General features: G+C 41.4%; 1 protein-coding gene across 1 annotated transcript in view; it reads right to left on the reverse strand.

Moving 5' to 3' along the window:
* The window catches only part of NTRK2 (neurotrophic receptor tyrosine kinase 2), a 211,772-nt gene that overhangs the window by 38,965 nt on the left and 155,081 nt on the right, over positions 1 to 17,726 (reverse strand). The window contains exons 14-15 of the mRNA XM_056325219.1: positions 13,051 to 13,223; positions 9,224 to 9,458 (exon numbers count right to left, since the gene is read on the reverse strand). Coding sequence (XP_056181194.1) covers positions 9,224 to 9,458; positions 13,051 to 13,223 — 408 coding nt within the window. The remainder of the gene's footprint in view (positions 1 to 9,223; positions 9,459 to 13,050; positions 13,224 to 17,726) is intronic.

The raw sequence follows: 17,726 nt of genomic DNA on the forward strand, positions 1-17,726 counted from the left end.
AGTGCACTGCAGCAGTCAGGAGCTGCTGCTCCACTTTCTGGCTGTGCTCACTGTGCTCACAGAGAGCTTTTTCTCGTTTTATTCCTGCATCATCTTTTCCTCACACTGTGTGCATCACACATCTCAAAGTCAACAGCTTCAGCTGCTAACCTTTGGAGTTCTGACATTTGCTTTGCAGATTTCCTGCCCAAAGTGACAATCTGTAGCGCTACAGTACAGTATCTCCCTCTCCAGATATTTACATGTGGTTCCCCCACAACAATTACTGAACAGCATTAATGGTCTGCAGAAAGACCTGGTCCAAGAAGAAAAACTGAAGAAATCACTTCACCATTTCTCTTGCTGTTCTGTGTCTGGTCTCTAGAAAATGTTGCCTGTAAACTTTAGTTTCTAAAGCCCCAGACAAAACATTAGCTTTTGATAAATAAAATAAAATAATAAATAAATAAAAAGCCCCACCAGTATTCCAACTACAATCCAGCAAACTGTGAAAAGGGTTGGAATTGAGGACATGGCCCTCTTATATGCTAAACAGTGGTGAAATCACTTCAGCACCTGCAAAAATGGCTTTGTAGGGCTGTGCTGCTACTTAATGGAATGAGACGATTTTGATCAGTTCTGCAAAGCTTTCCAAACTGCTGTTCATAAAACTAGTTTCAATGTGTGAATCATTGCTTTCCTGCAATTTATATCCATATGTGTAGTTATTTTTGAGAATGATTCAGTTTTGTATATATAATTTTAAAAGTACTTTTTAAGTTAATGAACATCTGTGATAAGAGCCCCTCAACAGAAAAGCTTGTGTCAGCCACCACTGATGCTGACTGTAAATTTTCTGCTTTTCTATAGCATGCATATGAATCCTAAGGCCCTTTACCGACAACATACAGCAGGAGTAACCCCGCTGGACACCACACCATTAAAATGCTTTAAAAATGGGGTGGGAAACCCAAAATTTCTATCCATTTGAAAACTGTAATATCTCTTTTATAACCAAAATGGAACCAAACAGTAAATTCTTAAAACTCTTTTTAACAGAAACAAATAGAGGGAAAATTTCCATTTGAAAATTTCCAAACACTTTGAATTAATTTTTTGATTGACATATATTCAAAGCTTTCAGCTATAGTTCAACAGGATTTCTGTATTTCATGGCATATGTTTCTAGGTGCTGCTTCCTGGCTAAGCTTATTTTCTCAAGATGAACCTATTTCTTGACACCCTGCATGAGGACCATGTTGTGAATATAATGAGGGTGGATTTACAAAGGAATAATTAGACACCCAAACACAGTAAGTTGTCAAGTAACTGGTCACAGAAGCAAGGTCACTCTGCTCTAGTTTGTCTTTTAATCAGCTCCACTTTTCAACCTAGTTATTATGTTTTTCTGTTTCTGCCCTCTCTACACATTTTGATCTCACAGTCTGAAGGAGAATGTGCTCCAGGACCCATGGAGCTCACATTTCATGTGAGAAGGGGCTTAATTCTGGCAAAACAAAGTATGTCACAGCCTCCCAGTTGAAAATCTCATTTTCTGTATTACCGTCTTGTCATTAATTCTGCAAGATGTAGTTTATTAAGAACTCACTCTTAAATGCAGCATACTACACACATGAGACATCTAATGTTCCTTCTCCTAGATATGCAAAACTTTCTTGGACTCCCCTTTTAGGATCTGTGACAGTGAAAACAGATAGAACAGAACTGTAAGTAAGACCGATGACCCTGGTGTGAAGATGATGAGAAAACTTCACTGGAGAAGTGACTACATCTATAGCCATGCTAAAAAAGACAGAACTGTACTTGCTTGAGACACAGCTGAATTTGGCCTCTCTGTGTAGAGCTGAGCAGGTTAGAAAACTGCAAGTCCAGACAAAACACCAGCGGTCAGGGATGGGTAGGTAAGAGCTGGGGAAAAAGCATGCTTCCTGCACACAACAGAATGTACTCTGGCACGGACAAGTAGTAACAGGCATCAAGCCATGCTGCTAATCCTTTAGCATCAGGATAATGCCATGTCCTGGTGCATACGAGTTTCTAAATGCTGACATTGTGGTGACCTTTAGGAAGCCTAAAAGCCCTCTAAAATCATTAGGTCTAGTTCTGCTTGTGATTATGTTACTTTAAATTCAGAGTTAGTGCACTGACTTCAAGGCAGCTAGTTCAAATTTACATCTCTCTAGCTGGCTGATTATTTCCTATATTGTTTCCAGTTGCATGAAATCATTTGTGCACGTCCTCTAGGACTGCTGGAACCCTCTGTCCTCCCCAGCTACACATGATGCAATGAGCCTCTGACGGAGGAGGAGAGCCGAGAAGTCCATGTAGGGAAGCAGATAATTTCCTTTTGAGCAATGGATGCAAAAATAGCAGCTAATAAAAAGCCTTCAAACTGTGCCTTCAAACTGTGACAATTCAATACACACACCTACGAGGATGCCTTGACAAGCTGCTTGACTTCTCAGTAACTCTTTCTTGTTTTCTTTAGTGCAGCATCCTTCAAACTCCCACACACAGGTATTCATTTCTGTAGTGACAGCTGAGACCTACAGGTGTTTGCTGCTGTTGCCCTTTCAGAGTAGACAGACACTTGTTCCTCACTGTAAACATTTGTATTGTGGTGCTTGCCTGGCTAGTTACAGCCCAAATAATGATAAACCAGCCTTTTCTTTTTTTAGCCCCTTGCTGTCATGCGTTAATTCTCTTTGGATACAGGCATTTGGTACTGGAAATAGCTTAAGTGAGACCACTTTCTGGTGATTATTTTACTAGCACTATCTTTTAGCAAATGTTTCATACAGAGATTCACCAGAAAATTGTATTATGCAGTTGCCAGAAATACAGCACCCTACAATATTAGACTCACACATGAAGGAAGGACTATGCCTAGTGGCAAGATGTTCTTTGCCATTGACTAATGTTATTTCACTTTCTTCAAACTGCTACTCTGGCTTTGCTAAGCAACAATGGAGATCAGAATCAGGACTGTATGCTGAGGACTATGATACTCCCAAGTGTCAAAATGGTTTCTCAAAAGGGTTTTTGACCTTTTTATGCAGAGAGAAGGTCTGAAAGCTGGGTGTTCTTATAATTTGCCCAGAACAGCAAATTGTGTAATCCTTTTTCTGGAAGTCTTCCTGGTAGGCTAAGAAGTAATATTAAGCCTTAGTAAAACTAAGAATTAAGAACTTCTCATGTCTTAACTGAAAGTGTACAGGAACTTTAAAAAGATACCCTTTCCCAAAATGCTTACTTAATGTTAACATTAAATAGAAGTAATAAAGAAGTAAAACATTAAGAAACAAAGCCACAAAAATCCAGGAATCTTCCTTACAACTCTTTCTCACTGCCTCAGCTGTTTATTTTTTGGTACCATGATTCTGTTTCTTTAGTTGTTTACTCACCACCAAATCAGACAAGACCTGAATTTTATTTTTTTTTAAAAAAAGCAACCTCCAAAGACACTAAAACTAAGAGAGATACAACAGCCACAAAATGTGGCAGTACGTACTACAAAATCATTCAGTGAGGGATTGAAACCAAAAACTTAAGGGATGTTCTTCATTTGGAAGGAATGGAAGATGAGAATGGCCCAGGGAACTGTTTGACAATACAGTGACTGTGTGCCAAAGACACAAGGCTATGCAAGTCTAGGATGTACCATGCAGCACGTTTTCATGAGAGCCTGGGAAGCGCCTCTGATCCAAGAATGGGCAAAATCTCATTTGGAAAATACTGCTCATAGTTCTAGTGATGTCTGTAGCAGAAAGAGACACAGAAACTACTGTTTCATACACTGAAAGTCATGGGAGAAGGCTACTATGAGAAGAAAAATTAAGAACCATTTCTCCTGACAGTGTGCTTTTTTTAACCCTCCAAAACAGTTTGGGAGAGGAAAGGAGCACTTCTTCTAAATGCACTTGAAATGTAAAAGCTAAGAAGGGAGGAGTATAATGTGATCAAGGAGGTGTACTTTGGTCATGAGTTAATCCAGGCTGCTGATAAAAAACCAAAATTTGCAGCCATTAGGACAGTGAGGTTGTGGAACAGCCTTCCAGGGAAAGCTCTGGCAGCATGATCCTACTTATTTGCAACATACACTTTGATGGAGGGGGCTGTGTGACAGGACAGGAGTAATCCAGGAGTTAGAAGTTCAAGCTTCAGTGACACAAGACTGCTGATATCCAATTTGGTGGTATACCTGGGAGATACTTGAGAAGAAGCCTGTCAGCATTTTGCACACTGCTCTGTATTGACTTATTAACTAATGTCTTTCTTCAGGACTTGTGTTGGCCACCTGCATTTTTGTTTTCCCTCTTCCTGTATGATCTGCCTCTGGGTCAACTTCAGTTCCCACACTGCTCTGAGGCACTGAGGACAGGCAACAGGGCCAGATGTGCTCTGACGGTTGTCACCAAACCCCAGTAATGCCACCGGCTGCTGCATCTGCCTCATGCACTCATCACATTACAATTTGCCAGCTTAGAAGGTAGTTCTCCCTGAGACAGACTGATGGGGATTGCTGTCACCTCCTGTTATGTGTCATGTGTGGCTGATTTTCTAAGATCAAGGAATCATAGAATCAGAATGGTTTGGGTTGGAAGGGACCTTAAAGATCACCTAGCTCCAACCCCCCTGTCACAGGTATGGACACCTTCCACTAGACCAGGCTGCTGAAACACCATCCAACCTGGCCTTGAGCACTTCCAGGGAGGGGACATCCACGGCTTCTCTGGGTAACTCAGGAATTGTTGCCAAACATAATTTCTCTTTAGGTGCTTAGGACACTGTTGATACCCTTGACACCTCCTCTTTTCCCTGGCAGACTGGGATATTTATGGGGTTTGGTGCCTCATTTAGAAGGGGCTGAAGTGTTAATGAGTGTTAGGCTTTTCCATGTGGCTTGAGGAGGTCTGAGACATGTACCTCCTCCTACCCTACTGCTTGGCTTCCTGCAAGACTAGAAAGGTTCCTGCAAGACTCAGTTACCTATGTTGCTTCTTCCAATCCTACATGCTATGCTCTCTTTAACTAGCAAAACATGGTACAAAATCTTAAAGAGAAACTGAGTCAGTGGACTTTCCACTTTAAATACATCCTCTTGGTCTTCTGCCCCACCTGTGCCAGAAGTGGAGGAAGCTAATTTGTGACTTAGGAACCTCTCTCTCCCTTTGGGGCCTAAAGAAAGATGGAAACCTCACTAATAGCCCCAGCCTTTTGACAGATCCTTGCGCGATTTGTACAAGCAGGGGAACGGTTGTTTTCTCCACTGTTCCTTGTGCTGTCCATAAAGGCAAGTAAGCTATACAATAGCTAAATAGGGATTACACAACTGAGCTCCATAAATCTAAATCAGAAACAGAGTCTCTATCCTTCACTGGACAAACATAAAAATGTGGAAGGGTGAAATTCTGGTCCTAATGAAGTTAATGGCAATGTTCTTGCTCACTCTGGTGAGATCACAGTTTCATCCAAAATATTGGCTCAAGCCTGTAGTTGGCTGACCAGGCTGGATATTTAAAGCATATCCATATCCCTGTTAAGTTTTTCCAAGTACTGGAATAAGACAACTTTTTTTTTTTTTTTTTTTTTTTTACTTCTCTTTTTAAAGCTTTTTTCTTATGATAAAGAAATGCAGAGAAGTATTTTAAGACCAAGTACTGATCAACCACATGCAGACCTGAACTGGAAGCCTAAAAAGGGCCTGATATACTATCTCTGAGTGCAAGAACAAATATTAGCAAAGTAGTTGTTCCCATGATTGAATGTCAATACTTTAAGCCACTGAAAGCTGCTGCTGAGTCATAGTACCTGGGTATCAGAGGGAAAGAAGGGAAACCTTGACCTGTGGGGGCTGGGATTCCAAACAACAAAAACCAGGCATCAACAAAACACACAAAAGCCCCTAAGGAACCCGAGACCTAAGCTCTGCAAGTAAATAAATTTGTGAAATAATCCACTGTACTACAAGGACTACAGTGCAGCTGAGTGTTGCTGGAGCTGTTTGGCACATAGACCAAATTAATTGCTTGACAGTCGTGTTAGTTTGGCCTGGGGTGGATAGCAGTGCTGGGTAAGAAAAGCCACTGCAGTTTTTCTGCATCCCCAGGCTCTGGTCTGACTCCCAAAACTATTGCTGCTACACTGAATGCTAGCATGTACTCCAGGGGTACCCCCACCCACAAGATTCCTGCCTGATGAAAAAGAAAGGAAGAAAGAATGGAGGAGAAAAAGGAAAGTTTGTCCAATTAGGGCCATGCATCACATGTATTTCCAGCTCAAGGGTTATTTCTCTCCCCCTCTTCCCAGAAGCATCTCTTAACAACTGAGCTGATTCAATGCAAAATGTCATTAACAACCTTAACAGTGAACAAGGACTGAGGATCATCCTTATTTTAGAGAAAGAAGCTATAAATAATCATTCCAGGCAAATCTAACATCCTGACAGGGTAGTAGGATCCCCCAAAAAACCTGAATCCAGTGTATTAAAAACCACAAATGCTGAACCATTTCTCGCAGAGCTTTTTGGAGCTGTGTAAATACTTCCAACATGCATCAGCTAAAGCTGTCAAGGTTGGGGAAGAATTGCTTCTATGTATGTGATTAAGACTGAGCAGTTAAAAAGACTTAGCCTGCTATAAACAATTAGGTATGGGAGGTCAGTGCCATCCCAGTGTCATTGCTGACAGTTTCATTACTTAGGCTTGCCATGGATATAATTCTCCAGGCAACTGTATGGGAAATCATTATAGCCTTGACTGTTTCATGACCAGCTTCTCACCAGCCTGCATAGGGCCCAAGCAGGGCAGGCCAAACCCTCACAGGCTCAACTGTTAACTTCCAATTTTTACCGCTGTGAAATATGGTGGCATGGCAGGCTGTGGCTCTGACCCTCCTTTACCCCAGCTAGAAGCCAGTTGGAACACAAGGAGCCAGAGAAATAGCCTTTCTTGTTTTTTTCACTGTGCAGAACAAGCAACTACCCAACTTTTAAGTTTCATACCCATCCATCATACTACAAGCTTACACCATCAATTTGGATGGATGCATGCTACTTTACATCTTCATTCATCCCCTCTGACACCTGTCTACCTTCTCCCTTCATTCACACTTGTGTCTTTTACTAACACCTCTCTGCACTTAACTTTCCTGCCTTATTCATTCCCTCTCTCACATCCATGACTGCACCCTCTACACACTACTCCCTCTTTCTTCTTCTTTCTGCTCCACCCTGGACCCCACAGATCCCCTCCTGGCCTCAAAAAAAAAAAAAGTGAGGAAGAAGGAAAGAACAGGGTGATTCTGTATAAGAAGCAATGAGGAATGCAGTGTACCCCTTGAATGAGGTCCTTTGGGAGATACCCAAGGACTCTTCAGGTCACACAGAATTTCCTTTGGTGAACCCCTGATTCCTCCAGGTCATAGGTCTTGTTCTAAATTCATGCTTCGTTGGGTAGAAGCATTCCTTGAGTGTTCATGCGTAAGACTCAAAGATTAAACCCAGAGGTACACCAGCAGGTAAGATGACACCATGTCAGTACACTATTACATACCTGTGCCAGGTCTCAGTCGTTCCCAGGAAGCCCATATGATTACTTAGCTTCCATCCCTTTTTGCAGGTAGTTTTTCTGTTGCTTATTTTCCAAAAATAAGCAGAGCATTTATTGTTCAAAAATGCTGCTCGTCAAGGCCTTTGCGAACACTTACTGTACAGCACGGACATTCATTCTTACATGTAATGAAGAACGTGGTAAACAAATCTAGTCTCACTGAAGTACAGAACAGACACACGCCTCCAGTCCCAAAAAGTATTGCTCATATTTTAGATGCAAAACCAAGAAACCCTGGCCTTTGATGCTCACTGGTGTCCTTGCAAACACAGAGTCAGTCATTACCATTCTGTATATTCTTCCAAGTTCTGAAGTGCAGTCATGCTTGTTTTACATTGACCAAATAGCTTGAAGTGCCAAGTTTCCAAAACAACAAAATATAAGAGGAATCTGGCTCTTATATTTACTAAATACTAGGTTTGCCTCTTGAAAGGAAAGACAAAGAATAGAAGAGACCGTTATTTCTCAGCTGTTAAGTGAAACAACACTCAACAATAATTCTTGTGTGGAGCTTCTCCTGCCCTGCCCAGCCCCAGCCAGATGTAGACAATCTTTTTCTGGGCATCCCAAACACTGATGCTGAGGTGATACTCACCTTTATGGACACAGCAGCCCGAATTCGGTGGCTAAAGAAGAGGTATTCATTTTATTTATAAAGAATTCACTGGCAACAAGTCATGTGAGAGGCAGATACATAAAATGTGCTCAAAGATGCTGAGGTGCTTATCTTATAGGTTAAACTCTAGGGTTTATAACTAACTGCTGGCCAGAGGTTTCCCTCCCCAAACCACGAACGCCCAATAGCTTCAGTTCCAATCATGAAATTACAAACTTGGTAGCAAACAGCAAATGCTGTCAATTACATGATTTGCCATATAGTACAAAGACATCAACAACAGTCATTAATCTACACAGTCCTGTTTATCTTGGCAATTGCAGAGGCCTTTTGCAAACTTCAGAGATCATTTTATGGCAATGAAGCTTAGGGAAAATGGCCCGGGCCAGAATGAACAAGCGTGACAGGCTACTCTTCCCCACCACAAAACTCTTCAACCATAAGCAGTAGGACTAAAGATGTGGCTTAAGGCAGGAAAAACTTACTGACAGCCTTCCAGGTGCTAAGTATATAAAAGTTTCTCACCTAGTGTCTTCCTGAGTAAAATAACTGGTTCAGTGCTCCTGTCCAGTACTTACAACTCCTCTAGTAAACAAACATGATACAATACCTCCATTTTTTTAGCAATATATAAGAACATATTTTAATAAATTCAAAGTATTGGACCAAATTTGATTACCCATTCTTCCTTTTCATCTGCTGCTGCTTCTCCTTCACTAAAGCCAAGCAAACATGCCCAGAGAAAAAGACCTTTCTGTGATTTATTATTATAAAGCCAACATAAGAACAAGACATAACAACATAAAACATGCCAATCTTAATCTGATTAACTCTTTCCAAATTTACCAAAAATTCGTAACTCAAAACTACGTTCTCCATATGCCGACTTCTAAATTACCTGACAGATGGTAAAGTGTAAAAACAGAATCAGTCACATCAATAGGGTAAGATGACTGAAAGAGACCTAGGATATTACCAATTACAGCAGTTCACTTACCCTATAGTAGTCTGTGCTGTACACATCTCTAGACATCCCAAAATCCCCAATCTTCACCAGCAGGTTCTCACCAACCAGACAATTCCGGGTAGCAAGATCCCGATGCACGAAGTGCTGTGATGCCAGGTAAACCATACCAGCTGCAATCTGCTGGGCAATGTGAAGCATCTGGGATTGGGTCAGCTCAGCAGGACGGTTGCCTTCTGCCATCAGTACTGCATCTGGTCCATGTGCCCTGCAAAAAGCAGAAGCTGATTAAGTGACAGGCCATTTGCTAAGCTGGAGAGGTGAAGGGCATTAGTGAGCAGAAAACCACACAATTAACTTGCTCAAATATAATAACTAAAAGGGTTACACATTGGTGAAATAGCAGAAAATTTCTATCTTGGCTTCTTTCATTTACTGTTTTCCTTCATTGTGTGAAAGACAGGTGGTGTGAAGAGCATTACACAATGGGATGTTGGAATAAGGCATATGCATTCATAATAATACCCTTCTGTCCAATACTACTACTACCTTTCTTTGTATTCTGTTCTAGCAATGTTTTCTGGAGAAAGGCTGGCAAATGTAGGTGTTCAGTAACTGAGGAAAGAAAACCTTATCACTCTGTAAGAGCGAAAGGCAATAGAGTGAAAGGCAATGAAGCGGCATGCATAGCATCATTTTTCCTATGACCAGCATTTGTTGATTTCTACAGGGAGACAGGACATTGACTCTCCCATCTTTTCTTACAGAAGAAACAGTTAACTTCCTTCTGAGATGCCATCTGAGAAACAAGGCAGCAATTTTAGATTTACACTTCCAATTTCTTATTCAAATGCACAGCAGGAAACCTTTTTTCCTCATTTCATCATGAAGGGTGAATCCTGCCTGATCCAGGAATTCTTGACAACAGAAAGAGGACACAAAGCACACACCATTTGGAACAACTAAACAGCTTCAGAAATACAAGATTTTCAAGACCTAGCTTGGCCCTAAGATGTAATAATCAACTGATTAATGAGAAACTTGCATATACTCCAGCAGAGGGAGAGCCATTTTGCATTTGGAAAGCCAGCACTGGAACATGTCTTAACTATGTTATCTCTGATATACAAGTGTAACAACCTAGTATCCTGAACATACAGCTATAAACGTTTGTATACACAACATTTTTAATGAGTATTACGTGCTAATCCTTATCCAACTCATGAGGTCATCTGGCAAGCATTACTCATTTGATACACCTTTTAATATTCTGAATATCCCTTTCCATCCATTCCATTGTTCTGTGTTTTCAAAAGCTTTTTTAATTCCATTCCTGAAGACTATTGCTTCTAAGAGACCACCTCTCCTCTTCCCTTTCTCTACTTGTTTTTGACAAATACTCTAGAACTGTTTTTTATTTTCTCTCAAAAGTCCTTCCTTCCTACAAAGAGGAGTTTCAAAGGATCACCTTTCTAATCAATAGAGCTAAGGCCTTAATTCATCCCTAGAGGAAGGGCACAGGAGTTTGGAAAAGAGTTGCAAATTAATCAAAATTTGTGAGATCGAATCTGACACTACCTATTAGAAATATGATATTAAAATTGCCCCAGGGGAAGAATTTCATGTGCAAAGTGACAGATATGAGAAAGAAACGAAGAAGGGTATATAGTATTGCTGGGACTGAATCTGGCACCAGGCAAAGAAGCGCTCTGCCACAGGTTACATACAGGCAGCCATTCAGCTGGTCTGGGTTGGGGCCAAATAAACATGAGGATACGAAATCTCCAACCAAGACTCACAGGCAAATACCTATTGAAACACACTGTACCTTTTCATTGCATGGATTTTTTTTTAATGACTGCTCTCAGACAAGGAGCTCTGAGTCACTGAATTAGAGAACTCTTCATCTTTTACTAGCTTCCTTGAGAACATGGTCTGTATCTAATTAAACTTTCGGATTATTCTTAACACTCCATCCACCTTGCTTGTCCTCGTAGCGGTGGCTGCAAATGAGGTGCTCCTCAGTCTCTGCAACAGCCAGGAACATAGACAGAGATTTCTTTGGATCCACATCATCCTCCACTACTTAGAACAAGCACAGGGCAGGCATGACTTCGAGGCTTTAGTCCTAGATCTGAACAGGCTTTGGCTGCAGGCAGACGGTAGGGCTCGTTTGAGTTACATTTCGATTCATTTTCCCCTGACAGCCTTTGGTGGCGCTGCAGGGTAAGAAATACGGGCCGTGACCGCCGGCTTGCACCACCTCTATCCGCAGCACTAGCTGCAGCAAATGTGAGAGGAATGACAAATCGGGGCTTAGGTTTAACAGCTTATCCCAGCACCATCTTTTTATGCTGATCGATAATGATTTATAATTCTTAACCAAGACCTGAAGTAAGAAATATACTGTCTGCTAAACAACCTTTCTGTCCAGTAATTCAGAATCTGAGTTACAAGGTAAGAAAAGGACAAACAAAAAGAATGAAAGAGTAAGTATTTCTTGTGAAGTAAGAAATTACTTCTTTCCAGCTACGAATCTGGCTTCTTCTAATGGAAATTCAATGTTCTGAAAAGTACTGGGATGGCATCTTAGGAAACTGCAGTTCTCTCGTGATCCATAGCAGAGGTCCAAGCAGGCAAATGGAAATGCCCTGACATGGCTCTGACAATATACTTAAATCCTCTGCCAGAGAGATAATCAGTCTGGAAAAAGCTGTAGTGTTTGCTCTGCATTCCAGTTCAAGCCCTAGCCTCCCTGCCAAAGCTGACAGCCTTGCTAATAAGGGAGGATGCTAGTTGATGTAATTTGCTTTTACAGTGTGGCTACTGGTTCAGCAGAGATTAGAAAGACCACAAACTCATTTCACACAGGCTATCAGAAATGCACAAATGGTGACACTAGCAATCACTAGCCATTTCAGTCAGATAGAAAACCTGAACCCATTTAAAGGGACAGTAGTTTTGATTGGTTTACAGCTTTGTCATAGATAACTTTCAAAAATAGTGGTAACCCTAGTTATCTTCAGCAGGAGAGATCTCAGTACATTGAAATGCCTTTGTAATATCCTTTGATGAAGATGACGTAGAAGACCTTGAAAGAACAGTCCCTTATGCAATTTTTTTTTCTTTACATAGGAGCAAAGGCTGTCTCTCAACTGTTTGTTTTTATGCCAACAAGTGCAGGCTTGTGGAAATGGCACAAACACAAGACTAGTGTTCATAACTTCCTGGTTCATGTGTTACCTATTATTGTGAACCTTAGATATCATCTATTTATTTATGACTGGTTTACTGCCAGATTTCAATTCCTGATGCACACTCCTGAACAGCTTTTTGAAATAAAGCCCTAATCTGGGTAATAATAATAAAGATGTAGCATTTTCTACTGCACTGGTTTCCATGGCGCACAGTTTTCTTGCTTCAGGTTAATGGCAGTCTTTCCAAAACACAGAGGAGGGAAGAGAAAAGGGTTAGATTTCAAAAGCTCTTAGACGCCTACAGATAGGGATAGGTGTTGAGTGGGATATTCCCAAGTGCTACCAGAAAGCCTGCAAGAAAATTATTCCCACTGTAAGATTTATAACCAAACATTTCAGAATATGCTGAAATATATTGGAAACAATATTTCTTTTGTTCCTATTTGTTTGGTGCAAAGCATAAGACTCGACTTAATAGTAATTCCAAACAAGCAAAGAAACAGGCCCCACATCCCAGTACAGAAGACGAGAGCTGCACAAATTTGTACTCCTAGACATCATCATTTTCCAGTGGTAGTAGTAAATTTAACATTAAGTACCACGAACACCTATCTTCTCTGCCCACTTCTGGCTCAGCAGCACAACATATGTTCATGGATCTACCTGAGGAATTTGTTAAGATCTCCATGCTTCATATATTCAAAGACCATGATGAGTGGATCACCCTCAACACAGACGCCGTAGAACTTGACGATGTGCTCATGTTGTAGGTTAGTTAGCAGCTCTGCCTCGCGGTGGAAATCCTTGCGGGCATTGTCACTGGCATCCTTCAGTGTCTGGCAAAGAAAACAAAAATTTAAGGAAGGGGAGATATTCACTGAAGGTGGCAAATGTAGGATGGCACTGTAAGGGTAACATAAGGACAGCCTACTGCATAAAGCATGGAGGAAGTACTTTTTTAGTAACTCTTTTAGAAATGCAGATGTAATGTTTAAATGCAATTAAATATTGTCAGTACAATTTTCATTCTCCTGCCACACATCACCTCAAACAATTTTTGTTGTAAGAGGAAGCAGGAATACTCATGATCCAAGTGTTTTCCAAACACAGAACAAATAAACTGGTCTTATCCACAAAATATACTAGTACACAGCTGGTTCACACCCTTTAGCATTTAACTTAGGTAAACCCTAGTATCCTGTTGGTATTTACCTTCCTTGTAAGTTCTTTAAAATAAAAAATCTGCTTGCTTAAAATACTTAGTGGGAAAGTGGATGCATTCTTCATGTATTACTAATGTCACTGTTGCTGATGTTGGCCCCTATGGTGTACTGTATGTACATTAGGTAGATTTACACAAGGGTATGTCCCTGGAAGCAGAACTTAAAACCTCAAGACACCAGCCAGAAACTCATTTGAAATTCTGTAAATCTACTCAGACACCTAAGATTAAGCATATGTGTAAGTAACTGGAGGACCAATCCTAAATTGATAGAGAGGAAGTAGATGCAGATCAGAATTCTGGAGTGTTGATTTTTTTTCACCCACTTTTATTTATACAGCTCTAAATTCTTGCATATTTTCATTCTGAAGGAAATATATCAACACTGGACCAAATAGAAGACTTAAATGTCATATAATGAAATAATGCTAATTTAACTGCCACACATACACAGTTTCAGATCTCTTCTTAAGAACTAAACATTCTTAGCAAGGAAACACTTTCATGCACCAAAAAAAGCAAATTCTGACAGGAATTGAAGGAGGAATAATTGTAATTGACAATCAACCACTCTTAGACTCTACCTTCAAAAGGTACAGTTGTTGCACTAAACTAATTCAAACAATATTTTTAAAACAGTAAGAGAAAGATAGCAGGTTACGAATGTTCACTAATTATTATTCACAGAAACTGATGTCTGGGCTCTGGACATCTGGATTTTAATTATACCTAGTCTTAATACAAAGAAAGATAAGACATGAAAGTAGTGGCACTATTGTAACTAATGATGTTTTTTTCCTGGCCATCTAGTAATTTTATTTTCTACCCTGAATTTATATACAGAGCATAAGACCAGCCCCACTCATCAGAACAAATACAGAACAAGTTGATACTGTGCAATCACCCTGCCAACAAACCCAGGTTTTAGGTGCAATAGTCATGGTTTGTTCAAGCTTTTTCTTTAACAGAGACAATTCTATCCACTTTTCTGTATTATACTTATGCAAGTGTGAGAAGGAACAAAAAGATGACTGTCAGAGGAAATACTTGCTTTACTCGTGAAGCTGCAACCACAGGTCTTGAAAAATGAACAGCTACTATAATAAGGTTCAGATGGGAGGACAAGGAGCAGAGCAGACTGGATAGCCATCTGCCAAGTTCAGGGGCTTTTCCCTGTGGATTTCAGGCTCTATGGATCCTAGAGGCAATAGAAATCACTCATGCTACAGATGCACCTTCCCTGAGAGTCCCACTTAAAAACCTCATGGGTCTTCAGGCCCAGTATCCTTCCTCCACAAGTTTTACCAGTAACAATGCAACAAGGATGTTGCATCGTCAAAGCTTCACAAGCTATGATATATTAATATACACAGCTGTATCATTCAAGGTGGGTATCAAATTGGCTCCCCACTATGGTCCCCACACAATTACATCTGAACCAAGCAAGGACTGGAACTGAAATGTCTTCCAATGCTTCCAAGCTCTGGGGTGATGCTTTAACACGATACAGGCACCAATCCACAGTCCAATCTACACTACATAATGAAATCACTGGGAACAATTCTGTTGCCTCTTGAGTCTCTTCGGTGGTTTCATGTATAAAGCAATTGGACTGTAATTATTCTCAACAACAGAATTAGAAAAAACAATTCATACAAACCCCATTTTTAAATAATAGCAACCCAGAAAAAAAATTGACATGGAGAAGCATAGACTGATCCTCTTTCCACCGGGCTCTTTCCCTGGAAAGACTGTAAAAACCTGACAGCTCTGCCCTGTGAGGATGTAATACTGCACATTTCAGAAGACACTTTTTATCTCACAGAAACAGCAAAATTATCATATGACAGAGCAGTTGCCACAGCAATTATGCATTTTCTGTCAAACAGCAAAATGCACGAAGGTCTAAAACTCAGGTAAAACTTAGGCAGGGTTTCTACTACTGAGGGACAACTTGAATTTCTGTCACCCACCACTACAATACCTCCTTCTCATTATTTCATGTATCACACAGAATAGACACAATGCATGAAAGACAGCTGACACAGTCAGGCAAGGAGGCGGGAAAGTGAAAAAATAAGTATGTAGAATTTACATAGAAATGACAGACTAATGCATTTAGCTTGTTCTCAGTGCAAGAGAAAAACCAAAACCAATATAAAACTGTAACAGCACAAAGCCAGAAAAAAGACATAGCATTTTTATTGTTGTTACTGACAAGTATACCAAAGCTCTGCATGCAAAGCACTCTCACCAGCTTATAGTTTTTCCTGAGTAGGAACTGAGGTAAAACGACACGTACTTATCAACCATTCAGTCCAGTGACTAAGAAGGGACATGCTCCCTTGGGCAACAGAGGAACCCACTGGCTATTACAGGAGCTCCACATCGGCTGAGTTCATCCTTGTGCCAGTTGGACCGCCACCCCATGCTTATTCTTCTCCACAGAGTCCCTGCCCCGGTACCAACGTAGCATATGGTCTCTGCAGACCTGTGCTCTGCAGTGAGTGCAAACAGCCAGTCCATCCTGACACCCCAGAGCTGCATTCATGGGCGAGTCAGTGCAAGAGCAGGGGAATGTGGCTCTCACCAACATCACCATTTGGCTTGGTAATGGAACTCTCACAACAGCTGTCCTTCATACTGTTATCAGCCTTCCCCTATGAAATTGTTACTACTACTTCCCACCACCATACAAGTGCTGAGTAGTGTATTTCCTCAAGAAATGAAGGGGTGATTTTGATCCTCCTCTGAACTGAACACCCTAAAAGTTGGAAATATTTGGCTTTCCTCTGATGGTGCCATGGAAATGTTCTTCACCACATGTACATAGCAGTCTGCTAGCTGAGCACAACCCTGCAGCAGCACAAGGTGAATCCCCCTCCAACCTCCCAGGGAAGCCAGAGGCAGCTGCTACCCTGTGCCCTGACAGTCATCCTCACCTCCAGCTCTGGACAGGTCGAACTAGTGCAAGACTATGCCTGGGGATCCAACTCTACTAGGATACAGTACCGATCCAGGCCTGAACAACCACTGTGGCATGGCAAAATGGCCCACAAGGAAATGGTAACTTTTTCACCTTCTACTCTCTGTTCTCTGAAAGTGTCCACAGCAAATGTTGTACTGATGTGATGTGCAAACTCACCTGGCGGGAAGGCTAGTACAACGCCCTTGCAATCTGCTTAACCTGTGCTTAAGCCTGTGCTCAAATGGTTTGACCCACAGAAAGCATTTCCAAACGCTCAGTGCTTCCCCCAAAAAGTCAAAACAGATTTTCTCCTCTTCCAAGGAGCAAAATTTTGCTCAGGCATACTGAGTCGTTTATGCTAAGCCTGATTTTCTATCCTCCCAGATTTTTCTGGGCTTCTTAGCTCCTAAATAATTTGCTGCAGCAATGTATCAGCATTTTGGATACTGGCTGGCCAAAAAGGAGATGGGTGCAGGTTGAGTCAGACTGAGTGATACTCAGGGCCAGGTGGGTACAGCACACTTAGCCAGCAACCAGCAGGCACAGGCAGCTGGCAGGGACAGCCAGCCATCCTGATTCACCCCATGCAGGTGAGACCATGCCTCCTCACTGCCAAAATCCTCCTGGCACCTCCTTATTCCTCACCAAGTACTATTCCTACTGGGCTCACCAAATCTATTTCGCAGAGAGACAGGTGGGTTGCGGTTTTGCCATTTTGCCAGCAGGGATGAAGCTCTTTTAAAGCCCTTGCTGTGTGCTGGGAGGAGCTGCTCTCCACTGCTGGCATCTGCTGTCTGCTCCTCTTAGAATTAAAAAAAACAATAATCACATATATTCATTGCTAAAGCCTGCACCCAGTGGTGGGCTCCGGACACAGTCCTCTGGCTAGCTCTCTGCACACCACTGAGATCCCATCCCTTGACCTCCACTATGACTGGAGAATACCTGTGAGCTATGGTGGGTACCACAGTGAAAGAGAGAAGCACCTGGCAATTAACCTCTCAGTTATATGGGGATCAATCCAATGGCACAGATCAGCAAAAAAATCATTCTTTGATGGCAGCCAGAGTCACATCTTCAGGACCCAATGTGAGAAACTAAAAATGGGCATAACCTGTCTGCAAAGGTAATTCTTCCCATAGCTTCCTG

Source organism: Falco biarmicus, chromosome Z (assembly GCF_023638135.1).
Source record: "Falco biarmicus isolate bFalBia1 chromosome Z, bFalBia1.pri, whole genome shotgun sequence".
Taxonomy (NCBI): Eukaryota; Metazoa; Chordata; class Aves; order Falconiformes; family Falconidae; genus Falco; species Falco biarmicus.